The 21,856-nt window shown below is 33.8% G+C and overlaps 1 protein-coding gene across 5 annotated transcripts in view; it reads right to left on the reverse strand.

Moving 5' to 3' along the window:
- Positions 1–21,856, reverse strand: part of FAM204A (family with sequence similarity 204 member A) — a 107,744-nt gene that overhangs the window by 71,090 nt on the left and 14,798 nt on the right. For 3 of the 5 annotated variants that reach the window (XM_069099054.1, XM_069099055.1, XM_069099056.1), the window contains 3 exons: positions 20,349–20,438; positions 1,936–2,042; positions 1,317–1,632 (listed from right to left, as the gene is read on the reverse strand). In XM_069099054.1, the coding sequence (XP_068955155.1) occupies positions 1,581–1,632; positions 1,936–2,042; positions 20,349–20,438 (249 nt within the window). In that variant the 3' untranslated portion in view covers positions 1,317–1,580. Of the gene's footprint in view, positions 1–1,316; positions 1,633–1,935; positions 12,155–20,348; positions 20,439–21,856 lie in introns of those variants that run through there. The other 2 variants (XM_069099058.1, XM_069099057.1) reach the window with 2 other exon arrangements.

Consider the following 21,856-nt stretch of genomic DNA (forward strand, 5'->3'; position numbering starts at 1 on the left):
CCTTCTAAAAATTCAGATTTGTATTTATTGGACTTTCTTAAAGGCACACCTGCATACCATCTCCTTTAATATTTCATGTATGTTTGGTTTTCAATTCACATAAAAAATCTGAGTTTGATTTTTCACAGTGTGAACTGTGTATAACCCCTGAGATGGTTTAGATTAGATAACTGGAAGTCATTCAAAGGAATTAGGATTATTTGGCCTCAGAAGACAACATTAGCTGATGACAATGGTGATAAGCTCTTCTCCACCTCTGAGAATTGAGAACAACAAAGTGATATGATCTTTTCTTTTGGAGAACTTGATGCAAAGAATAAACACCCATCTGTGGGATGGCTTATGTGTTCTCTACAAGATCTTTTGAAGTTCATTTTAGAATTCTGCAATGCTAGCATATTTTCTTATACTCTGTAATGACAGGTAAGATTATTTTTCAAGGTATCCACTCTCCAAAACAATTAAATGTATGCGTGTGTGTGTGTGCATGCATGCCTGTGTGTGTGTGTATAAGGGAGAGAATAATGGAATAATCCAAACAATATATTTAAAGAATTTAAAACATCATTTTTCAAATAATATCAAAATGATTACTTATTTATCAATATCCAAACTTCATGATTAATATGCTATCTAAGGAGAACGTTAAAATTCAAAGAATCACTGAGATAAAAGAGACGATGAAACGTGAATAGTCTATGTCTATTCTCAGGCAGAATTTAAACCAAAGCAAACTGTATGACATTTTCCATTCTCAAAGCTACTTAAAATTATTCATTGACTTTTACCAGGCAGCCATGGGAAAAACAAAACAAAACAAAACCCAATTTTCTAGGAAATAAATGTTTAGATAAAATATCATTTGTATTAGAATTGAACGTTTCTTGGCTTGTCTCGTTATATGCTTAGGCGTACTTATGACCTACTTCCTAACAAACAAATACAATTATTTAAAAAACAAAATCTATGAGTACAGTTTAAGATCATAAATATTTGTTACATGGATCTCAATTGCTAAGTATTCATTAAATAGTAGAAAAGCAAATAATTTTTGCTGTACATAAATATATTATTCTAATAAAGTCCAACTGAGGCCCTATCAGTGCAAGTGATCTGCAAGGCTATTACATTAAGTTTGGGCAAGGCTTGCTTACAGGTTATACCTGTTCTGACCACCAGTGTAACCAAGCTTGTTAAGTAAGGCTCTTTACTAGATGGAAGCCACTAGAGGACAAAGTTACTTTGGCCATGGCAATTAAAAAAATACTATTTTCTATGGCACAAAAAGGAGTTTCAATATGAACCAAAAGCAGATATATCCATATAAATGATTTCATTAATACTTTAAGCACCGATGAATATATACATTATTTTCTTTATATTTTTAACTATATTGTCATATTTATTAAGAAAAACTAAATTTTAAACAAAATAATATACATTTTTTAAAAGGTTGAAAAAATAGGGAAAACTGACCCACTAATCTGATGTTTACTTTCTCTAACTGGTATCAGATTTAGCTGGTTCCCTTTGAGCAGTAAGATACCAAGAGTTTTAACTTTCCAAGGACAAAGGCCTAGTTACATATATCCCATGTTGCTTTTGGTTTCCCATCTCTTCTTTGCTTCAAACCTAAAACAAAAAGTACAAATCGCAGTCATTATTAAAGCAATTAAATAATTAAAATATTTTTTAACAAGTAACTAAATGACATCATATTTGTTTCAATCTTTCAAATACTTCACCAGTTACAAAATAATATTATTCAAGATGAGGAAAAGTCTCTATATTTATTTACAAAGTGATAGAGATTAGGTAATGATATCTAAAAAAATAAATCAAGATTATAGAAGTACACTAAAAACACAATGACAATATTTGGGTGATTTATATGGCTATAATACTAATTATAATCTAAATCTCGAAGTGACTTACCCCCATGCGAGTTTCTTCTTTTTTCGAGCCTCTTTTGAAGTTTCAGCATCTTTTTTGGCTTTTACAAAGTTGCGGCAAGCAACAGCTTTGGTAATTTTTACGCCAAGCTAAAAGGCAAACCCCCCCCCCCCAAAAAAAACTCACATTATGACTAATATCATAGCTACTTTGAACCTAACTAGAATTCAATTATCCAAAATCTGAGAGTAAAAAAGAGATCAATCCCTACATTTTATGGATAATTACTTAACATTTAGGTCTTAAATTATTCTTCTTCCCAGGATAATCAAATAGAGTATAATGAAAAGACTAAAATATTTACTTTCCAATAAAGACCCTTGCCCTGTATCAGGCTAATCTTTATATCACTTTCTGCATACAACAGTAGTTTTCCCTTCTCTTTTCCTTGCTTATGTTTTCTTCCCTTTATTGCTAATTTAAATCCTTTCCATTAAAGGTTTTCTCATTTCAGCCTAATTAAGATCTCTCTTCTTCCTATGAACTAGGTATATAAAACATACTTCCACCTAATTATATACTATTTTATATTGGTTTCTTGTTGCTTCATTTATATACCTCCTAAATAAAATGATTAGCTTCTCAGGGGCAAGCACTTTGTGTTTTACTCTGTATACCTCACAAAGTCTAGCACAGTGCTAGCTGTTGAAAATGTTTGAGTGATAGTATAATATAGATGTGTGTGTGTGCCAGCATAGTGTGTGTGTGTGTGTGTGTGTGTGTCGCTTGAATGATAGTATAGGCCACTCCTATCAAAAAAAAAGATTTTAGCATCTCCCTATATATATTTACACACACAGAGATATATAAATTATAGTATGCATTACTATACTAATAATTATGTATATTATAAAAGACATTAAAGACATGAGATAAAATGAAGTATTTCATACTAGAGTCAAAATTTTTGGTAGCCATCCCTGGAACTCAGGGGACTGGGGGAAAGAGAGGTTACATAATCAGACATATTTTAGGAAAATACCATTGGCAGCTGTGCAAAAGATGGATTAGAATCAGGAGTGACTTAAAATAATGACCAATTAAAGGACTATTTCACAATTCAAACAAGAGGTAATGATGGCCTATGTTAGGGTAGTGGCTATGTAAGAGAGAAGATATATAACAGATAGGCTAGAGATAGAAATGGCAAGCTCTTGCAGTTGAATGGATACATTGGGTAAGGAGCTGAGGTTAAGGCCAAAATTAAGGATCTGGATGACTTAGGAGGACAGTGGTAGACTCAACAGAAGTGGGTAGGTTTTTTGGGAAAAGATAACATAATATCTTCAGCAACCCATCTTAATTTCTGTTTATCCTATGTGACTCAACTTGTCCTACATGAATGAAAAAGTGGGGCAAAGAATTTACTCTCTGCCCAGGGTCCCAGCGCATAAAGAGTCCATTCCTTGGGGCTAGTGATCTGGAAGAAAGGGTATGAGTACAGCAGGAAGATGTAGCCAGGAAGGTAAGTAGGGTGGTGATTTTACTTGAACAGCATCTAATGGAGATGTCTAGGCTGAAGTTAGGCTATAATCAACCTCAGGAACTGCTAAAGAAGGGAAGAGATTGAGAACATGCAGAACTACTCAGGAGTAGAGTAGGAGTGCTGGTCCACAATGGAAGAAGGGTCTGCTACAGTGCTGGAAACAAGTCCCAGGACTGACTACAGCAGGAAGGGTGGGGTGCAATCTATCATTCCACCCTTTGAATGACTACTCCCCTTTCTTTACTACCCACCACCCTGCCCCTCTATACTCCTCCACACTTTGGAGACTACTAATACAGGCTACTCATATGGTTTTCTTCTTCAGAATACAAGATACACAAAATCATTTCAATGTACTGCTTTTTGGTGTTATCTTTAAAGTGATATTCATAAAAGGATGGTGGTCCATAGGAATTTTCAGCATAAAAATTGTCTCAATAATTGCAGGTGAATGGAAACAATATCACAACCAAAGTAAGAACAGCAAAATTTGGTCAATACTAGCTGGCAAAGCCACCAAAGAAAAAAAAATAATGATTCTGATTTAAGGGACAGCTGAAGAAGCAGGCTAAATTAAGGGTTTATTCAAAATAATAAGTCAATGCCAGGGGCAGCTAGATGGCACAGTGAATAGAGCACCAGCCCTGGAGTCAGGAAGATCTGAGTTCAAATCCAGCCTCAGACCCTTAACACTTACTAGCCATGTGACCTTGGGTAAGTTACTTAGCCCCAATTGCCCGGACCTCCCCCCTCCAAAAAGCAATAAATAAACAAATGAATGTACAAATGAACAAATAAATAATAAAAAAAAATGCCACAGGACGGAATATAGATGCTACCTTTAAGCCAAAATAAAGCCAATGTCCATAAGTAATGTCCATAAGAAGTCTTGGATGATTCTCACAAGAAGAATTATAAGTGATTATTTTCAGAAACCCTTTACACTTTTTGCTCTATTTTTCTTTTCTTATTCTTGGCAGACCCCAACACTTAAGTCGTCAGGAAGATAGTTACAATTTTAAATAACTAAAAGGTCTTTGGTATATCAGTTAGCCAGTAGAAAGAAACTTCAGAAGAATTTTGTGGTCTAATTTACAGTTAAGCTAATTTACCACCACTCAAAAGGTATACTCATTCCCTAATGAAAAGCTCTCATAACTATGGAGAAAGAAGTCTCAACTCATGTCTGCTAAATTAGCTACTGTGAACTGATTGGAGCTTGCCAGCTGAGTTTTCAAGGTTCACAACACTTACTTTCAGGTATAAGGTTCACAAAAAGTCATGAAGATTTTTTTTAAAAATTTGGATTTCAATCCACTGAACTCAAATGGAACTTCAGTGTATTCTACTGTTTTGCCAAGATCCCTATGGGCACTGAATAATTGATAAGTGAACATGCTGTCCTATGAAAAAGCACTCAGAAAATTTCTCTCATGCAACCAAACTCGGTTTATAATTTGTGTACTGAAAAAAAGGTAAATGATTTGAACCATTAATACCATTTGCCATCAACAACATAATGAAATTCTTTTCTAAGATTATTGTAAATTAAGATGTACCTCAATACCAGCATTTTAATTGATGGAAATTTCTCAATCTACATTATCTGGACCATGAATAGACAACCAAAGTACATACAACTGTGTCAGGACATGCAGTTATTTGATTTAAATGTGACTTGATCTTGACATGGTCTCATACTCTTAACAATTTAAAAGCTCTAAGTTTCCCAGGTACATTAAACCCAATCCAAGATGATACTTCACCCAAAGATTTAGAGTACATGCTCTTTAAGAGAGTATAAATTTGCTTAAAATAATACATTATAATGCATTAAACAAGCATTGGCATGAGAGGGCTCCATTATTTTATGAACCGTTTAAATACAAGAAATCAACTGAGGACACAAACAATGCATTCAAACAGTTCTGTTCCTTTAAAAGGTCAACTTCTACCTGCATTTTACATGAGTTAGTTTAAACACAATATTCTGAAAAAAAAAAAAAAGCAGGCTGTCGATTTTCATAAAATTTAATGACAGTCCCACTTGGCTGGTAAAGGTAATGAAAAATCAAGGTATCCTTTGTATACTTAAAACTTAACATTCTTCACTTAGTTCTCTGCACACTGAAAAGAATGTTTTAGAATATAAAGGTATAAGATCCTCTATGGAAAAATAATCTAGGGAAAAAGTATTATATGAGGCAACCTGACCAAGTTCTAATTTTCACAACATGAGAACAGATGCAATGTGACAATATTACAAATAAATATTCTGTGCAGACTCAGGGTTCCCTATACCTCTGGCTAACACTTGTACCTTCATGGCCCAACCTAAAAATCACAAAAGCTTGGTCAATTGCCTTTATATTAAAAACTGTTTTGGGTCATTAGACAACTCAATAGCAATACAAGGTAAAAATAAATAAGAAAATATGAATAAGAATATACGCAAAAATGTTTTGTGTAGCTAAAGTATCAGCATTTTCCATATAGAACATCCAATATTTTGCTGCATTTTAATTAAGGTGTCTAAACATTATCACAAAGAACTGCAAATTGGTCAGAGCACGCAGTAAGGAAAATTAAGCTCTAAAGGCTTTTTATCACCATATTTCAGGAACCAAGGGTGTAAAATGTTCTAATTTGGGATATATTAAAAGCCATAAAAGGTCTTTCAAAAAGATTAATGGTACTTTGCTTGGATTTAAGATAAGGGCTTTAGCTGGTTGGAAAAGCAGGGCCCTGGCTAGACCCTTGAGGCATTCATCTTTACAGCCACTTGGAAGATTTGTAAAAGCGTCTGCATAACCTCAAGCAAACGCACTGCGACATTTTTTTAATTCCTTTCAATTTTACAGGTTTAGAGTGTGTAAATCATATTGGGTAGTAAAACAGATATAATGGCTCATCCTTGTAACATAGTATAGATTTTTAAAAGACAAACTTTAAAAATCAAATGAGTTTCTCTGTAGTAAAGTCTTGCCATTATAAAGTTTGCTGATAATCATTTGAAACATCTGACTTGAACAGCTTAATCTAGCATAGCTGTAAACTTCTGATCCATTTCAGAAAATATTTTACTCATCTCAAAATTACTACCTTGTAACTAACAGATTTATGAATCTCCCCACCACCCCCACCTCATAGCTTTTGGACACTTTTGAGGCACTTATTTAAAAATACCAATTATCATACTTTAACTTTTCATGGAATAATAGGTCTCTATGAAAAATATTTATGCCATTCTCTTTTGTTCTTTAATTAAATGAAAACAGATGTTTTCTGAAGTAAAGCGGAACCATTACTGGAGCACTTAAAGTGTTAAGGTCTTTAATTTTTATATCAGTTTGGTCTACAATTCCTGATTGTCTTTACTCAAGCTCAACATTAATGTCAAGCAAGTTACCTAGGAGACGAAAGAGATCAAAGAGACAAAAAACCCTCAAATGTCTGATTAATCAAGCCTGCAAACAGCTTATTTCTTTTAGCCTGCATGCAAGTATGAAAATGAGATTCTGGGAGCCGAACATTGTGCAGATTTGTTCATTCTTATCAGAACAAAGCCAGCGGCAGCTTATTTCATGGATCATTGGCACTGTCATCAGTGCTACACAGAACGGGTGACAGCTCCTCATTTTGAGGCTTGAACAAAATTAGCAAAAAGTCGGCACAAATTAGCCTCTCATCTTTTTAGTAATATGACATTATTCATTTACTTTTTATCCAATTTTTAATTTTTTCTTTGTCAGCTATCCCTTTCTAGTGTTTCCTGCATGGCATCATAAAATGCTTTCTAAAAACAGGCAGAAAATAGCTGAAGTTGAAAAAATTATAAAGTTCAAGGCAGCAAAAATGGAAAGCCTTTCCAGTGACTTATAAAATTATATTTTCTGCAACTTTCAAAACTTTGCACAAATGTTGATGTGTTTGATTTGGAATGTCATGTAGTTAAGGGTTTTTATGCAATTAAGAGATAGCTTATAATATAGAATAAAATGTAGATAATAAATTCAGAATGCACTTAAAGCATTTCATAATTCCATAAGATATGTAATTGTGCTAAATTCAGGAGATGATAAATAGAAGATGCATATTCACACTAGTCTTGTCATCTATGGCCACCTGAGAGATGCCCCAACTTTTTATGTTATCAAATAAATATAAAGGAATTCATCCTTTTAAGCACTGGTTTTAATGTAATCATTATCTCCCTTGTTACAAAATGTAACTTAATTTCTTCATGGGATCATGTAATGTAAACAAGTATAGGTGTTTTACAGCAACAACTTTACAATAAAAAATATTCAAAATGAACTATTTGTATTTCAAAATGCATTCCAATGGTTTGAGTGTTTTTTAAAAATATCAGAATATATATGAATTGCTCAGTTAAATGAGTTATGAAATGCCAATTCTATGTGGTTTTTGAAATGGAAACAGTACACTTTCAATCATGTACTCAACACTGAATTCACTGGGTAATACTTTGTATAGCATCTATATTAATTATGGTTATGGAGACTTCAAATTATATGTATATTACATTATGCTACAGCAGAGAGAGAAAAGATGTTTTATTATTTAAGTCACTATTAGATATAGACCTTTATATTCAAGCAACTTCTATTCATAAGGGGGAAAAAAAGCATTAAAAAAATTAACCATAAGCTGTTAGATGCTTTACACAGTCCCCTTATAAGAAAGACAGTTTTTAAAAAAAGAACTGTAGTACTGTTTTCAGCAATTTCTTTATCTCTGTTCTTCTAAGTAAGAAAGCTTATTAACAAGCTTTGAACTTAAAATCACATTTACAATAATGTGCCATCAACAGTTTTATAAGCTAATTAGAAAAAGATTAATTAATGACTGGCTGCTAATAAAATGGCAATCATGAAGAAAGAAACCAAGGGTGCTAAGCTTCAACTACCACCAATTAAGAGCTAATTACAAACAAATTATATATGTGTTTTGCTGTGGGCTTTAATTTACTAAAATGGTTTTAATTAAAAGAGAAAACATGCTGATTAATTGAACTGCAGAAAAAATCTACAGTATAAACTGTGCTTTGTCTGTCTCTTTAATTAGACTTGTAACATCTGAAATCTTTTTTTTAAGGTTTGTTAAAAGCACAGATAAACATAATTAAAAGAGAGCATAAGGAATGCCATTCTAGGTGATCACCCAATCATATACCAAAGGTTAGAAGAAAACATTTTTGATAAAAGGAGATATTTTCGAGTATGCTCTAAAAGCCTGAGAGAAAGACTCATCCTTAACTAAAAGTATAGATTTTAAAAAATATTATAATGTTCTAACTTTTATGCTATATAAAGTTCTTAAGTAGGGATTAAAAAAACCTTTAAGCCAGATGCAAAGGAATGTAACCAAGAATACCCCTTACCTGAATACACTCGTACAAGTAAGTCTCTAGTTGCTGTGCTAAAAGATCATCTTCTAATCGAATAATAGAGGTCTGTAGGACTTATGGACATGCCATATATGTCCAAGGACAGAAAAAACCCAAAGATGAAAAATGAAATAGATGAACTCTTATTTTAAGAAGCACTGACAATTATCAAAGTCAAATGAAAAGTGATTCAGTATTCAGTACAAGATACTACACATACATACACACACACACACACACACACCACACACCTCTCTCTCTCTTATAATTCTATCCTACAAGGATGATGAAGCTCCTACACCTTCCTCTCCTTCCCCCAGTTTACTAGGTTTATTCTTATCCACTGCTCCTCATTAATACACCTAAAAGTCACTATTAAATTTTATTCCTTAATAGAAAATATTATAAACATAAAGAAACAGCATTCACAGCTAAGCCAGATTACATCTTATAAAAATAAAAAGTGAAATGCATCTCAGCAGGATGATTAAAGATTAGCTGATAACCTTGTATATGTACTGATCACTTTAAAAATCTTTAATAACTTAACCTTTTACTTTAAAAGTGCACTGAACATAAGGTATTCATTAGTATCGTTAGAATGTGCAAGAGATTCCTTTCACAAAAAAGCATAATTATAGATTTCCTACTTTAAATATTGCATGTGTACATGCTTAACTTACATTCAGTGTTTTTTATAATATTTGTTCAATTTTAAGTGGTGAGTAATCACAACTGTTAAGAAATAAGATATCTGATACCCATTATAATTTTAGAGATTATGAAAATTCAATAATGATAACTCAATTGGGATATTTTGTTCTGCTTCATGTTTAAACAAAATATTTTACCCTGGAAATATTGACTATCACCATATTTTTACATGTAGGAAACAGCATAAAAGAAAGATGGAGAAAATAATTTAGCTGCTTTGATTTTAGGATGAAGGGCTTCAACAAAATAATAATACACCTGCTTCACTGAAATATCTGACTTAAGTTTCTCTTATTTTATCAGCTTCTCTAAAGTCACAGTCTTAAAAAATTGTTGCTTTAGAAATATCACTTACTAAAATGCCAAAAGCAATTTTATAGTTAATCATCTTAACAGCATTATTTCTGTTCAGAAGAGTTAATAATACTTTAAAAAAAAGGTAACTGTATTGGGCAATACTAAAGCACTTTGACAGGTAAGCCTAATGTCAAAATTGTTTTATTGTTTAGGGAGCTTTTGCCTTCATGTTTAGACAACGAATTATCAACATAAAACTAAGAAAAGAAAAACAAAAGATCTGCATTAACCAGAATATTCTCAGGGTCACTTGTGAACAGCAGTACACCTATATACATCTAACTTTACAAAACCAACTTTACTCAAAGAGAAGTAACTTATATGCTAAGATAAAATTTTATAGCTTTACTTTACACCTCAAATCAACCACTGTCACAGTTAATGTGAAGTTGTTCTAATAGTAATAATGTGTTCACATAGTCTAGCCTGAAAAAAAAACATTTGTCCAAATCTTCAGAGCATTTAATTCACTCGAATATTAAAAACTTAACCAATCATGCTGAGTTTAAGGCCAAAAATATTTTTCCCACACTATTTAAAAGGTCAGCATTACTATCTTTACCATAAAGTTTGCTACTGAAGAAAATACATTCTGGCAAAGTAAAAATAAGAGACTTACTTCTATTTCCCCAAATATATTTTAAAAATCAATGACAATAAGTTGGTTCTTTTAATATCATTTATTCTTGAGATACCTTAGTTTTTCCTAAATAAATATTTTGTTCTACAGGACAAAGGTTGGAAATTTTATTATTAAACATACAGGGGTGGAAGTCACTGCCTTAGGTACTCATTTATATAAATTCAAGCAATAAAAGCTTTAAAATATGAAATACTTTATCATATCTTTTCCCTTAATCGAAGGCTTTCAGCTCCCGCACAGATGGCAATGGATTACAAGAAAGAATATCTCAAGTATGAATATTAATACTTTGCAAAAGGGACAAGACAGCTACTTTTTCTAGGATGCACAGGAATACTACCTATTTACAATGCTGTGTATAATATACAAGTTCATATCTTTTTTGAACAGTGAATTAAGTTTAGCTAGTGTTCTGATTAAATATTATTTTGTTTCAGCAATCTGTAGAATGGTATTAAGTAAGCTATTAGGGTATAATCTAAATAAACTTTAAGAAAGTTCATAGGCAGCAAGCCAGAAATGGAGTGTATTTATGTGATAAACTATTACATTCTCTCTTTCTTTGGTCATTCTATTTCTAATACTGTATTAGTAAAACTGAAATCAATCTTAGCAGTGCATTAACTTGGTGGAGGTGTGACTCATTTGATGATAGAAACTCACTGTTCTGTTGCCAAATAGAAAGCTGGTTTTGATCTACAACAAGCAGACATGCACAAGCCAAGAAAAAATTCTGCTTCCAAAATGCACTACTCAACCTAACTGGTTTCTTCTTTTTAATTAAATCTAAACTTTAGTATCTGAAATTTTAAAATACTGATTTCTCATTGGCTGTTATGAAATTAGAATAAACAAGTTAAAGAGTTTTGTGTTAAAGAAAACATCAAAGGAAAGAATTTCAAATTCAGGTTTTACTAGACCACTTCTTACTACCCATAACAAAATGTGCCACAACAATATGAGACTTCAAGTTAGTAGATGACCAAAACAATTAGTTATGTAATAGTTAAAACAAAAAACTCCTCAGGATCCTTAAAAATTAGAAATGGTTCAATATGTATGACAGACAAAAGAACATGGCCATACATTTCACCTTTGCATATCCTCTCTATCCACAACCCTCCCTTTTCCAAAACAAAATTTTTTTTGAGTATAAGTAATGGCCCCAAAATATCCTACATTGGAAAGAACAAAAACACCTTTCCACAATACAACCCAAGGCTTCAAATGTGTGAACTTGATCCATTTCCCCAAACCTGATGATGTATATCCCTAATGTTATCACAAATTTTAAGGCACTCTAATTTGGGGGGAAAAATCTCTCTTGTGATGTCACAAAAGTAGCACAATAATGGCATTATTTTGACAAACCATGTTTTTCAGTATATGTTTTCAAGGGCTATTCTCTGCCAGGATTTATTTTTGATTTCATTTTTTTTTCCCAATGCTGATGCGGCCCTATCGCTTTCACAGGCTTATAAATGTTATACATCAAAAATTAGTTTCACTTATTATGGCAGGAAAAGGCTTGAAGAACTCTGGGATCTGTGCCTCACGGCCCAGGCTTTATCAGTAGGCCCCAGTCACTGCTCTTGAAAAAGAAAATGGTACCGATTAAAAACCAATACACCTGATTTCCAAAAGGACACCCACCAAGTGCATATACATTCTACTTTAAAAGGGTTATGCTCTAAACACACAATTATTAACTTTACAAAATCCAAACCTTAATATTCATTAAGAAAAATAATAAAAATTAAATCTCTAACTATGTATACAAGAATAATTCAACCTTGATTACTTTAGTTATTCCTCATGAGTGCTTAATTAACATGGCATCAGCATCTTTTCCATGTCTGTTTCAGACCAACAACAAACATTTTCCAGATGTTTTTCCACTTATCCATGGAAAACTTACAGAGCCCAAATTATGTGAACTCAAAAAATGTTTTTTAAAAAATTAGAATTCTTTAATCACAAACCGAATAAATTGAATTTACTTTTGAGAACAAAGTGTTATGTTTGTGTGAAGGGGAAAAACAATTTTGAAAAAAAAATCTTTACAATCCTTATATATGAAGTTCAGAGGATGAAAAGTATCAAGTGTTGCAAAAGCAATCCTATTTGTCATAAACCATGCCAAGTAAGTAATGTCTTTTAAACTAAACACATTTGTGAAGAGTGAAAATATCTAGTCAATAGCATACAATTCCTATTTAAAAAGCAGTATAAATAAGTACTTTTAACTTCAAGAGAACCAAAAACTTTAGATGCATTTAGTAAAAATTTCTGAGAGCTTTTAAATTTTTCAATGGTAGACACTCAGTTCAATTTGAAAAACATCTATTAAGCCTTCGAGAATTAAAGAAAATTATTAAATACTCCATGCCCTCAATAGGGTTATGTTCTAGTGGGGGATGGCGGAAGGAAGAGAAAGCACAACATGTACACATTAAAAAATAATAATAATAACTTGTAGAGGAAGAGAGCATTAAAGGAGGAGAGGGTTACTAGAGGATGATGGAAGACTTTCCACAGGGAGGGAAGGGGTGGTGGGGGGTGTCACAAATGGGCTAAATCTTAAAGGAAAATAAGTATATTGTGAGAGGCAGGAATAAGAGGTGAGTGTACAAATGCCCAGGAAGTAAGATATGAAAAATCAAGGAGTCTAGTTTGAATGCCCCTTAGAATGCACAAAGAGAAATAATATGAAAACAGGATAGAAAGGTAGGTTACAGCTGAGATGATGATATTAAATGCCAATCTAAGGAATTCACATTCTATTTTATAGGCAATAGGGAACCTCTGAAAGGTTTTGAACAAAGGAGTGACGAGATCAGACTCTGTGCCTTAAGATTATTTTGGCAGTTACAACGAGGTCAGATTTGACAGGGAAGAGATTATAAATGCAGGAGCCCAATTAGGAAGCTATTATAGTAGTCTACATTAGTGATGTCAAACTGAAACAAATACAGATCCCTGCTTCACGGCAGCATATCACCTTAGAAAACTACAAATCCACATTATCTATGTTGCATTGCATTTTATTTTGTTTAATCTTTGAACCAAATGCAAGTTTTGTAGGTCATCAAAGAGCCATTTTTAAATAGCGAGCTAAGAGTTTGACACCTCTAGTTTAGATGATACGGGCATGAACCACATATTCCCCACTCAATGGAAACCATTCTGTATTGTGTAGGTTGTGTTATGTGGATCTGGAATCAAAGGAAAGGGTTGGAATCTTACTCTGCTCTTACTACTTATGTGACCTTGGGCAAGTGGTTTAACTTCCCTGGGCTTCAGTTTCCAATTCTATAAAATGAGAGGATAAGATGACTTGAGATGATCTCTAAGGTCCTTTTTTCAGCTCTAGATCCCATAATTCTATGACTATACTGTTATGTACATGGTTAGAGGGGTTTGGATGAGGGATGTATTTATGGGTAAAAATGATAAATCCTGAGTTAGACATGTTGAATTTGAGATGTTGCTGGAGTATCTAGGTAGAAATATCTAGCAGGGTAAACTGGAAAGGTGGGCTTTGGAAATCAAATAAAGGCTGGATATACAGTATTTGGGGATTATTTGTACAGAGATAACAGCTAGTGGAAGCTGAGGGAGAGTTACAGACAAGGATTCTTGGAGTCTGTCACTTTTCTTCCCAAAAATATTCTGAGAACTATTCCAATATTACCAATTTCCTTTACAATCTTATGTATTTGGGGGGGGGGGGGAGCAGGGTAATTAGTGAGGGGAAGGAAGAACAGGGAAGGAGGACTAGATAATGAATTAGCAAGAAGACAAAAAAAGAGTTTGTCAGATAAGTAATAGGAAAACCAGGACCTGGTCAAGAATGAAGCCTGAGAGAAGGCCATAGGATTTAACAATCAAGGAATTATTGGTAAATTTTACCAAAAAATTGGTAAAATTGTTGAATGATTACATAGTGAGGAAGTATATGCATCAAGAGTGACTGACTTGGGGGTGGCTAGGTGGTTCAGTGAATAGAGCACTGGCCCTGGAGTCAGGAGGACCCGAGTTCAAATCTGGCCTCAGACACTTAACACTTACTAGCTGTGTGACTTTGGGCAAGTCACTTAACCCCAATTGTCCTGCCTTCCCCCCTCTAAAAGAAAGAAAAAAAAAGTGACTGACTCTTTTTAGGAGGCTAATTATAAAAAGGAAAGTTAGAAGATGTCTGTTTGAAGGAATGACAGAGGCAAAAGATTAAGGAGGTACACAGACCTGAGCATGTTTGCATCTAGCAAGGAGTGAAAAGGGGGAAAGGAAGATGAGATAAAGAGTAATAATAAGGGTCCCATAGCTGGAAAGTGTCAGAGGCTGGATTTGAACTCAGGTCTTCCTAACTCCAGGCCCAGTGTCATCTAATTGCCCTCCCAGAATCTAGACACAAATATAAAATATTACTTTTATAGGCTGAAAAGTAGGTTTAAGGTTCTAAAGAACAAAGTAGAAAAAAGAGTGCTGGATTTGAAATCAGATGACATAGGTTCAAAACCAAATCTTTCTGGGCCTTGTCTTCCTTATCTAAAGAAAGACTGGGTTAGACAGATGACCTCTAAGGTCCCTTCTAGCTATAAATCTATGATGCTATGATCCTAATGGGAAAGGAACTGAAAGAGTTAGCAGTCAAAACAAGAGAAGCTGGTAAGTGGAGGGTCTGGTGCAAGCTATAGAAAGGCAGATCTTTAGACTTGATGTAAAAAAAAGTTTACAAATAATTAAAACTGCCCCAAACTAGAATGGAATGCTTTGGGAGCTAATGGGCTATCCTTCATTAGAGTGCTGCACATAGAAGCTATATGACCAAAATTTTCAAGGATATGGAAGAGTTCCGGAACTATTGTTCAAATATAGGCTAGGGTAGAACATTTCAAAGTTCCCTTACAAATCTAAAATTCTGTGATATATATAGGATGTCCCAAAAGTCTTAGTGTAGTTTAAGCATTAGTAGCTTTAAATTGCACTAAGACTTTTGGGACACGCTGTCATAAACTATATAACCAAATTATTCAGGCTTTAACATAAAAAACTGTTTCATTCACAATCTTTAAAATATTTTATTATTACTAACTTTTTATCACATAAATTTGCCTAAAGTAAAATAAAGAACCCAAGGTAAATCTAATACTGATTTCTATATTATTGAATTGGGAAGGAAAAGAGGAAGGGAATAGGTATTTATTTATATATAGTATCTATTTTGTGCCAGGTACTATACTAAGCACTTTACAAATATTACTTCATTTGATCTTCAGAATAGTTCTTCAAGGTAGTTGCTATTATTTTTATTTTACAGTTAAGGAAACTGAGACAGAGGTTAAATGACTTGCCCAGGGCCACACAGCTACCAAGTGTTTGAGACTACATTTGAACACAAGCATTCCTAACTCCAAGGTCAGTACCCTATCTGCTGTGCCACCTAACCACCATTAAAGACAGGGACCATGTATTATCTATATCTGTAAGTTCCCTCAAAACCTGACATATTCTTCCAAACATTCCAATGTTTGTCCTTATACTTGGGGACTTCAATTTACATTTTATGGCTCCTAAAATGCATTTACTTAATCAAACTATCCAACTCCAACAATATGAACTTTCATTCCACCTCACGGATACATAGGGATGGTCATATACTTTGCTTTTTTAATTGCTTTCATTACTACCCATGAGACAGGTTTCATTTTCATATCTAAGTCTTTTATCTACCATAAAGACTGTTTCTTCTTCCTTTGAATATCATCCCTACTAAACCTAAACTCCCATCCTCACTGCAATCTCTCATCACTTCATCCCTTCTTGTTCTGGCTTATCTCTCCATTCAAAATCTTATCCCTTTAGTTAAGAATGATATCCTCTACCCTTGTATTCCTCAATGCACTCCATCCCACCTTCTCTGTCCTAAGTTGCAATAATACCTCTGCAAAAAGTCACACTACTAAATGGACCCTACTATAAATTTGTGTTATCTAGTCTCAACTGACCCTCACTGCACCAATCTTTTACATTTCCTTGACAGACCTCAACACTCCCCAAAGCAGCTATTGAAAAACTTTTCTCAAAAGTCATCTTCCCCGCTGACTCCCTCCCTATCTCACCTTCTTTCTCCTCAGCAGTCTTGCCTCAACTTTTACTGAAAAATTACGGCCATCTGTCTCAAGTTCCCTCCCATACCCAAATCCATGTCTCAGCCACAACCTCCATTAAAAAAAAAATTACTGATATCTTTTATTTTTACATAACCTGTATTTCCCAAGGTATCATGCTCCCCCTCCCCCAAAAAGCCATTCTATATAATAAAGAATAAAAAAAGGTGGGGAAAAAGTTCAGTAAAACTAACCAACATGCTGAGAAAACCTGGCCTTATCTTTCAATCTTCTCCTTTGTTCTCAGCTGAGAGGATGAGGTGGCACTCCTCCTTGCCAATACCAACCACTCTACATGTGACCCTGATCCCATTCCCTCCTCTTTCCTCTATGAGCTCATCTTTTCCACTTTCCCTTCTCTCCTCCCCCAATTTTCAACCTTTCCTTGTCAACTGGCTTATTCCTTGCTGCTCCTACAAACATGTTAGCATCTCATAGCCTTTAAAAAACCCTTACTTAACCTCACCATTCCCTTGAGATGTTTAGCTGATCCCTTTCACAGCTGAATTCCAACAAAGTGATTCCTACAGGCAATGACTCCACTTTCTCATCTTCTCGCTTCTCAACCCCACACCATCTGGCTTTCAGCTCCACCACTTAACTGAAATTGATTTCTTTAAGGTCTTCAATAATCTCTTCATGCCAAATCCAATAAACTTTTTCCCACTCTGCAGCCTTCTTGACCTCTCCTCAGTATATGTGACACTACTGACCATCATGCTCCTACCAGACACACTCTCCTTCCTAGGCTTTCATGACTCGGTTCTGTCCAGGTTCTCATCTTGTCTGACTCATCCTTCTCAATGTCCTTTGTAGGATCATCATTGATGTTCCTCTCCTCACATTTGAATGTACCCCTAGGCCTCTGTCCTACACTCTTTTTTTCCCTCTAAGGGATCTCCTCAGGCCCCAAATACCATCTTTATGCAGATTACTCTCAAATTTACATATTCAGTCATCAACTGTCTTTTTAAATCTGCACATATAACTGGTTATCTTTAATGGGATGTCCCAATGCAACCTCAAACTCAACATTCCGAAAAAAGAAATAATTACCTTTTCCCATAAAATTACCTATCCTCTTAACTTTACCTATTTATGTTTATGATTCCACCATTGTTTATGATTTATATATTTATGTTTTTGATTCCACCATTCTCAATTCTTCAATCTTACTCACTATATCCTATTAGATGCCAAGTCTTTTCAATTGTGCCTCCATATTTCTCAGACCTGTCTCATTCTCTCAACTCCTATGGCAACCAACCTAGTTCTAGTTCTCATAACCTCATCTTGACTACTGCATTTGCCTAACTGGTTACTGTGACTTCACTCTTCTCCCTTTCTGATTCATCCTTCAGAATGCTACAATTTAATATTTCTAAAGCACAAGTTAATCCAAGTTATTCCTTTGCTCCAAAAGCTCCAGTAGTTCTCTACTACCAATGGATAAAAATACAACCTCTTCTGTCTGGCATTTAAAGTCCTTCACAAGTCCTCCTCCTTTTCCAGCTGGATTCCACATCATTTCTATTCATACACTCTACAAACCAAACCTGCCTTCTTGCTGATCCTTTGTAATCTTGATCCAAATGAGATAAGTTATTTGAAGTATAAGCAGTCTCCAATTAGTGTGTATTCAGCTTATAAATGATGTAAGAAAGGATGCTGAAACTCTCTTCTGCTGCTGAACACTTCTGACCAAGCCCTTCCTTGATGATGTAGATCAGAGTCCTTGCCACTTGTTCTAATACAGCAAGTTGTAGAAGCCTCCCTGCTTCTTTGTCTTGGAGTGGAGTTCATGAATTACATACAAGCTTCGGAGATTTAGGCAGAATACCTTACTCCCACATTTACGTTTTTTCCTATTAAAAACCACATTCTAAATTCCTAACAGTTGAAGTATAAATGAACTTTTAGAATATAACCAATTTTTAAAATAAGGTTTTCTGGTAGTGTTTCCCAAACTGCTACACAAACTACAAAATCAATAGCTAACTTTAAAAAAAATCTAGACCTATGGCTTCCTTGGCATAGGAAACTTCTCTACTAAGGTAAATAAATAATTTTTACAGTTGTCCAGATATTAAGAGATTAAATGATTTGTCAACTGTTACACAGCTATGTATCCATCAGAACAGAATTTTAACCTGGGTCTTCCTGACTCCATGGACAGACCTCTATCTACATTGACACTATCTCTCCTTTTAGTTAAAATTTTGTACAGGATGCTATTTAAAATAATATGCCCTGGGGCGGCTAGGTGGCGCAGTGAATAGAGCACCAGCCCTGGAGTCAGGAGGACCTGAGTTCAAATCTAACCTCAGACACTTAACACAAAAACTAGCCATGTGACCTTGGGCAAGTCACTTAACCCCAATTTCCCTCCAAAAAAATTAATAAAATAAAATAATATGCCCAAAGAATGAAACAATGAAAATAAAAAGGAAAAAACAAACCAATGAATTATTTTGTTTTTGAAAATATAAAAATGGTTAAAAAAAGAATAAAACTATCATTGCATCCAAATAATATGCAGCATGCAGTGAAACCAAGATATAGCCACTTCAAAAGATAAAAGATAAAACACAGAAACCAGCTAGTTACATATCTTAGTAGGGAGAAAAATAAATATTTTTAAAAAATCTTTTTAAAAAATTTGAAGATATTATATACCAAAAATACTGTCCCTTCCCCCAAAAGGAGAAGTTGATTAAAATGACTATACTACTCCTTGATAGTCTTCTTTAAAATACAGTGATTCAATGAAGGACAAGAGGAAAGCAAAATTCAATCTTTAAGACTGAATAGATACCTTCAAGTATCTATTTCTACTGAGCCCAACACCAATCAGGGCAGTTGCTCCAGAACCAAAAGTAAAATAAAGCTCTAACAGTCAATGTTGATGTTAAAGCATAATGTAATGTGATATTTACTAAATAAAGTTTTGTTCACCAGATTTCCATTTACAGAATGAAGAGTTAGGTGGAGTATAATATTTTCCATAAGTGAACCATTACGCTAGTTTGCAGGAAGCCAAATAATGGCTTGGCTATAATTTTTTCACTAAATTTACCAATTCACTGAATACCATGTAAACACAGTCTAAGAGGGTGGCAAATGGGTAAGCCAGCCATTTAGTGTAATACAAATAAAACACAAGGATTTAGCAAGCCTTTAAGTATATATATTTTTTAACACTAACAAAATGAAAAGGAGTTATACAGAAGGCTCTCAGATCACATGTGGTCTTTACTCTTGATAAGTAAGCAACCCCTATTTGTGACCTTGCCTATCATATCTTTTAGAAAGAGAGCAAGCTGCTTTTCCCCCTACAATGAAAGTTAAATGGGGTTAAAGAAGCAAATGGGAAAGGAAGGCTAACCTTTTGGTCATGCAGGGGAAAAAAGATCTACTTGCTTATGGGATTATGAAGAATCATTCTGAAATAAGATTTAGCCCAAATTGATCTAAAAACAGAACTATAGCAACATGATTCTACATTTCAAAATAACCTAAAGAACTATAGGCTGAATGACAGTATTCAAAATGTTAACTATATTTTCTTATAAAATACTTTAACAATGAACATAAGTTTAAAAAAATTTTAATTACCTCTCGAGCAGCTAACCTATTACTGAGTTCTTCTGCCTTTTCAATATCTCCTTCAGCCACAGATTTGTCGATACTCACTTCAAGGCCAGACTAGAAAGAAAACAAATTTTAAATTAAGGACATTATTAATGAATTAAGCCACCTATGAAAGAGAAAAGCTTCTTCTAGGAAAATGATTTAATCGTCTTAAGAAAAATTATTTGTTTACTGGATGAAGATATTTGATGAAAGATTTATATACAAAGTTGAAGATAATTAATGAAGGAACTATGCACACAATTTCATGGGGCTGAAACACTAAAATATATCTTGGTATAACTGAAGATCTATAAAAAAGTGCTTAAACACAAACATCCACATTAGCTCCACCTCATCTACAGTTACTACAGTAAGCAATCATATAAACATACATAAATTACACGGGCCAATTTATACCTGTAAACAATTTTATCCCTACATATGACTTACCTAATACATTTTGATCTTTTTTTTTGACATTTTTAAACTGTTATAAAAGAAAACAATTATTACTTTCTTTTAGAGTTCTCAAATCTTTTAAATGAAAAGCTGATTTATCAAGCACAGATAGTTGAAAAAGCAATGGATCTATGAGACCTGGAACTGGAGTCCTGGCTTAACCATTCCTCATCTGCATGATCTTAAGAGAGTCACAATATCTCTGAGACTCAGTATCTCCATGTTAAATAAGACTGATACTTGCACTACTTTGTCTCAAAGGGTTGCTGTATATACCTGTTTGTGTACAGGCTGTAGTCACATCCTACCTCACCAAACAGAAGGAAAACTCCTTCAGTGTAAGGACTGACTGGGTTATTTCTTATATTTGAGCACCTAGCACATCCTGCACATAGTAAACCTTAACAAATGTTTGTTGAATTTAAATGAAAGAATTGTTATAAATCACTTTATAAACCATAAAGAGCTCCACAAGCCATAAAACTATCATTTTTACTATATCCCACAAATAAAGTCCTACATACTGTCACTTTTAAGATCATTACTAAATTACTTTAAGCAGTTAGGTAAGAGGAAAAAATTGTGTTTCTACTTAATCTGTTGAAACAAGAATGTAAAAAAAAATTACTACCAATCCTCTACTATATAAAAAGCAAATCTCAATTTGGAATGTAAATCTGCAAATAAATTCCAGTTAAGTGATCATTAATAACACCTCAACTGAATTAAATAAAAGATTTAATAAGCACCAACAGTGTACAGAGATCTGTTCTAAGCAATTGTAATGCCATGCACAAGCAGCTTTCCATAGGAATGCAACTGTGAATAGCTTTTGAGGTTCTGATTACAAAGTATAGTGAACACTCTATTCATAATAAATCAAAGCAAAACATCCACAGAAAATCAAGGTACAGCATTCACAATATTACAACTTATCACAGAAAATCACAATATAGTAGTCACAACAGCTTGTCATTAAAATGGCCACATAGTTTTCACCAAAGTGTTCACAATATTTAGAACAAAGAACA

Source organism: Petaurus breviceps, unplaced genomic scaffold (assembly GCF_028583685.1).
Source record: "Petaurus breviceps papuanus isolate PSGF00001 unplaced genomic scaffold, PetGlider_PUasm1.0 37, whole genome shotgun sequence".
In the NCBI taxonomy this organism is placed as follows: domain Eukaryota; kingdom Metazoa; phylum Chordata; class Mammalia; order Diprotodontia; family Petauridae; genus Petaurus; species Petaurus breviceps.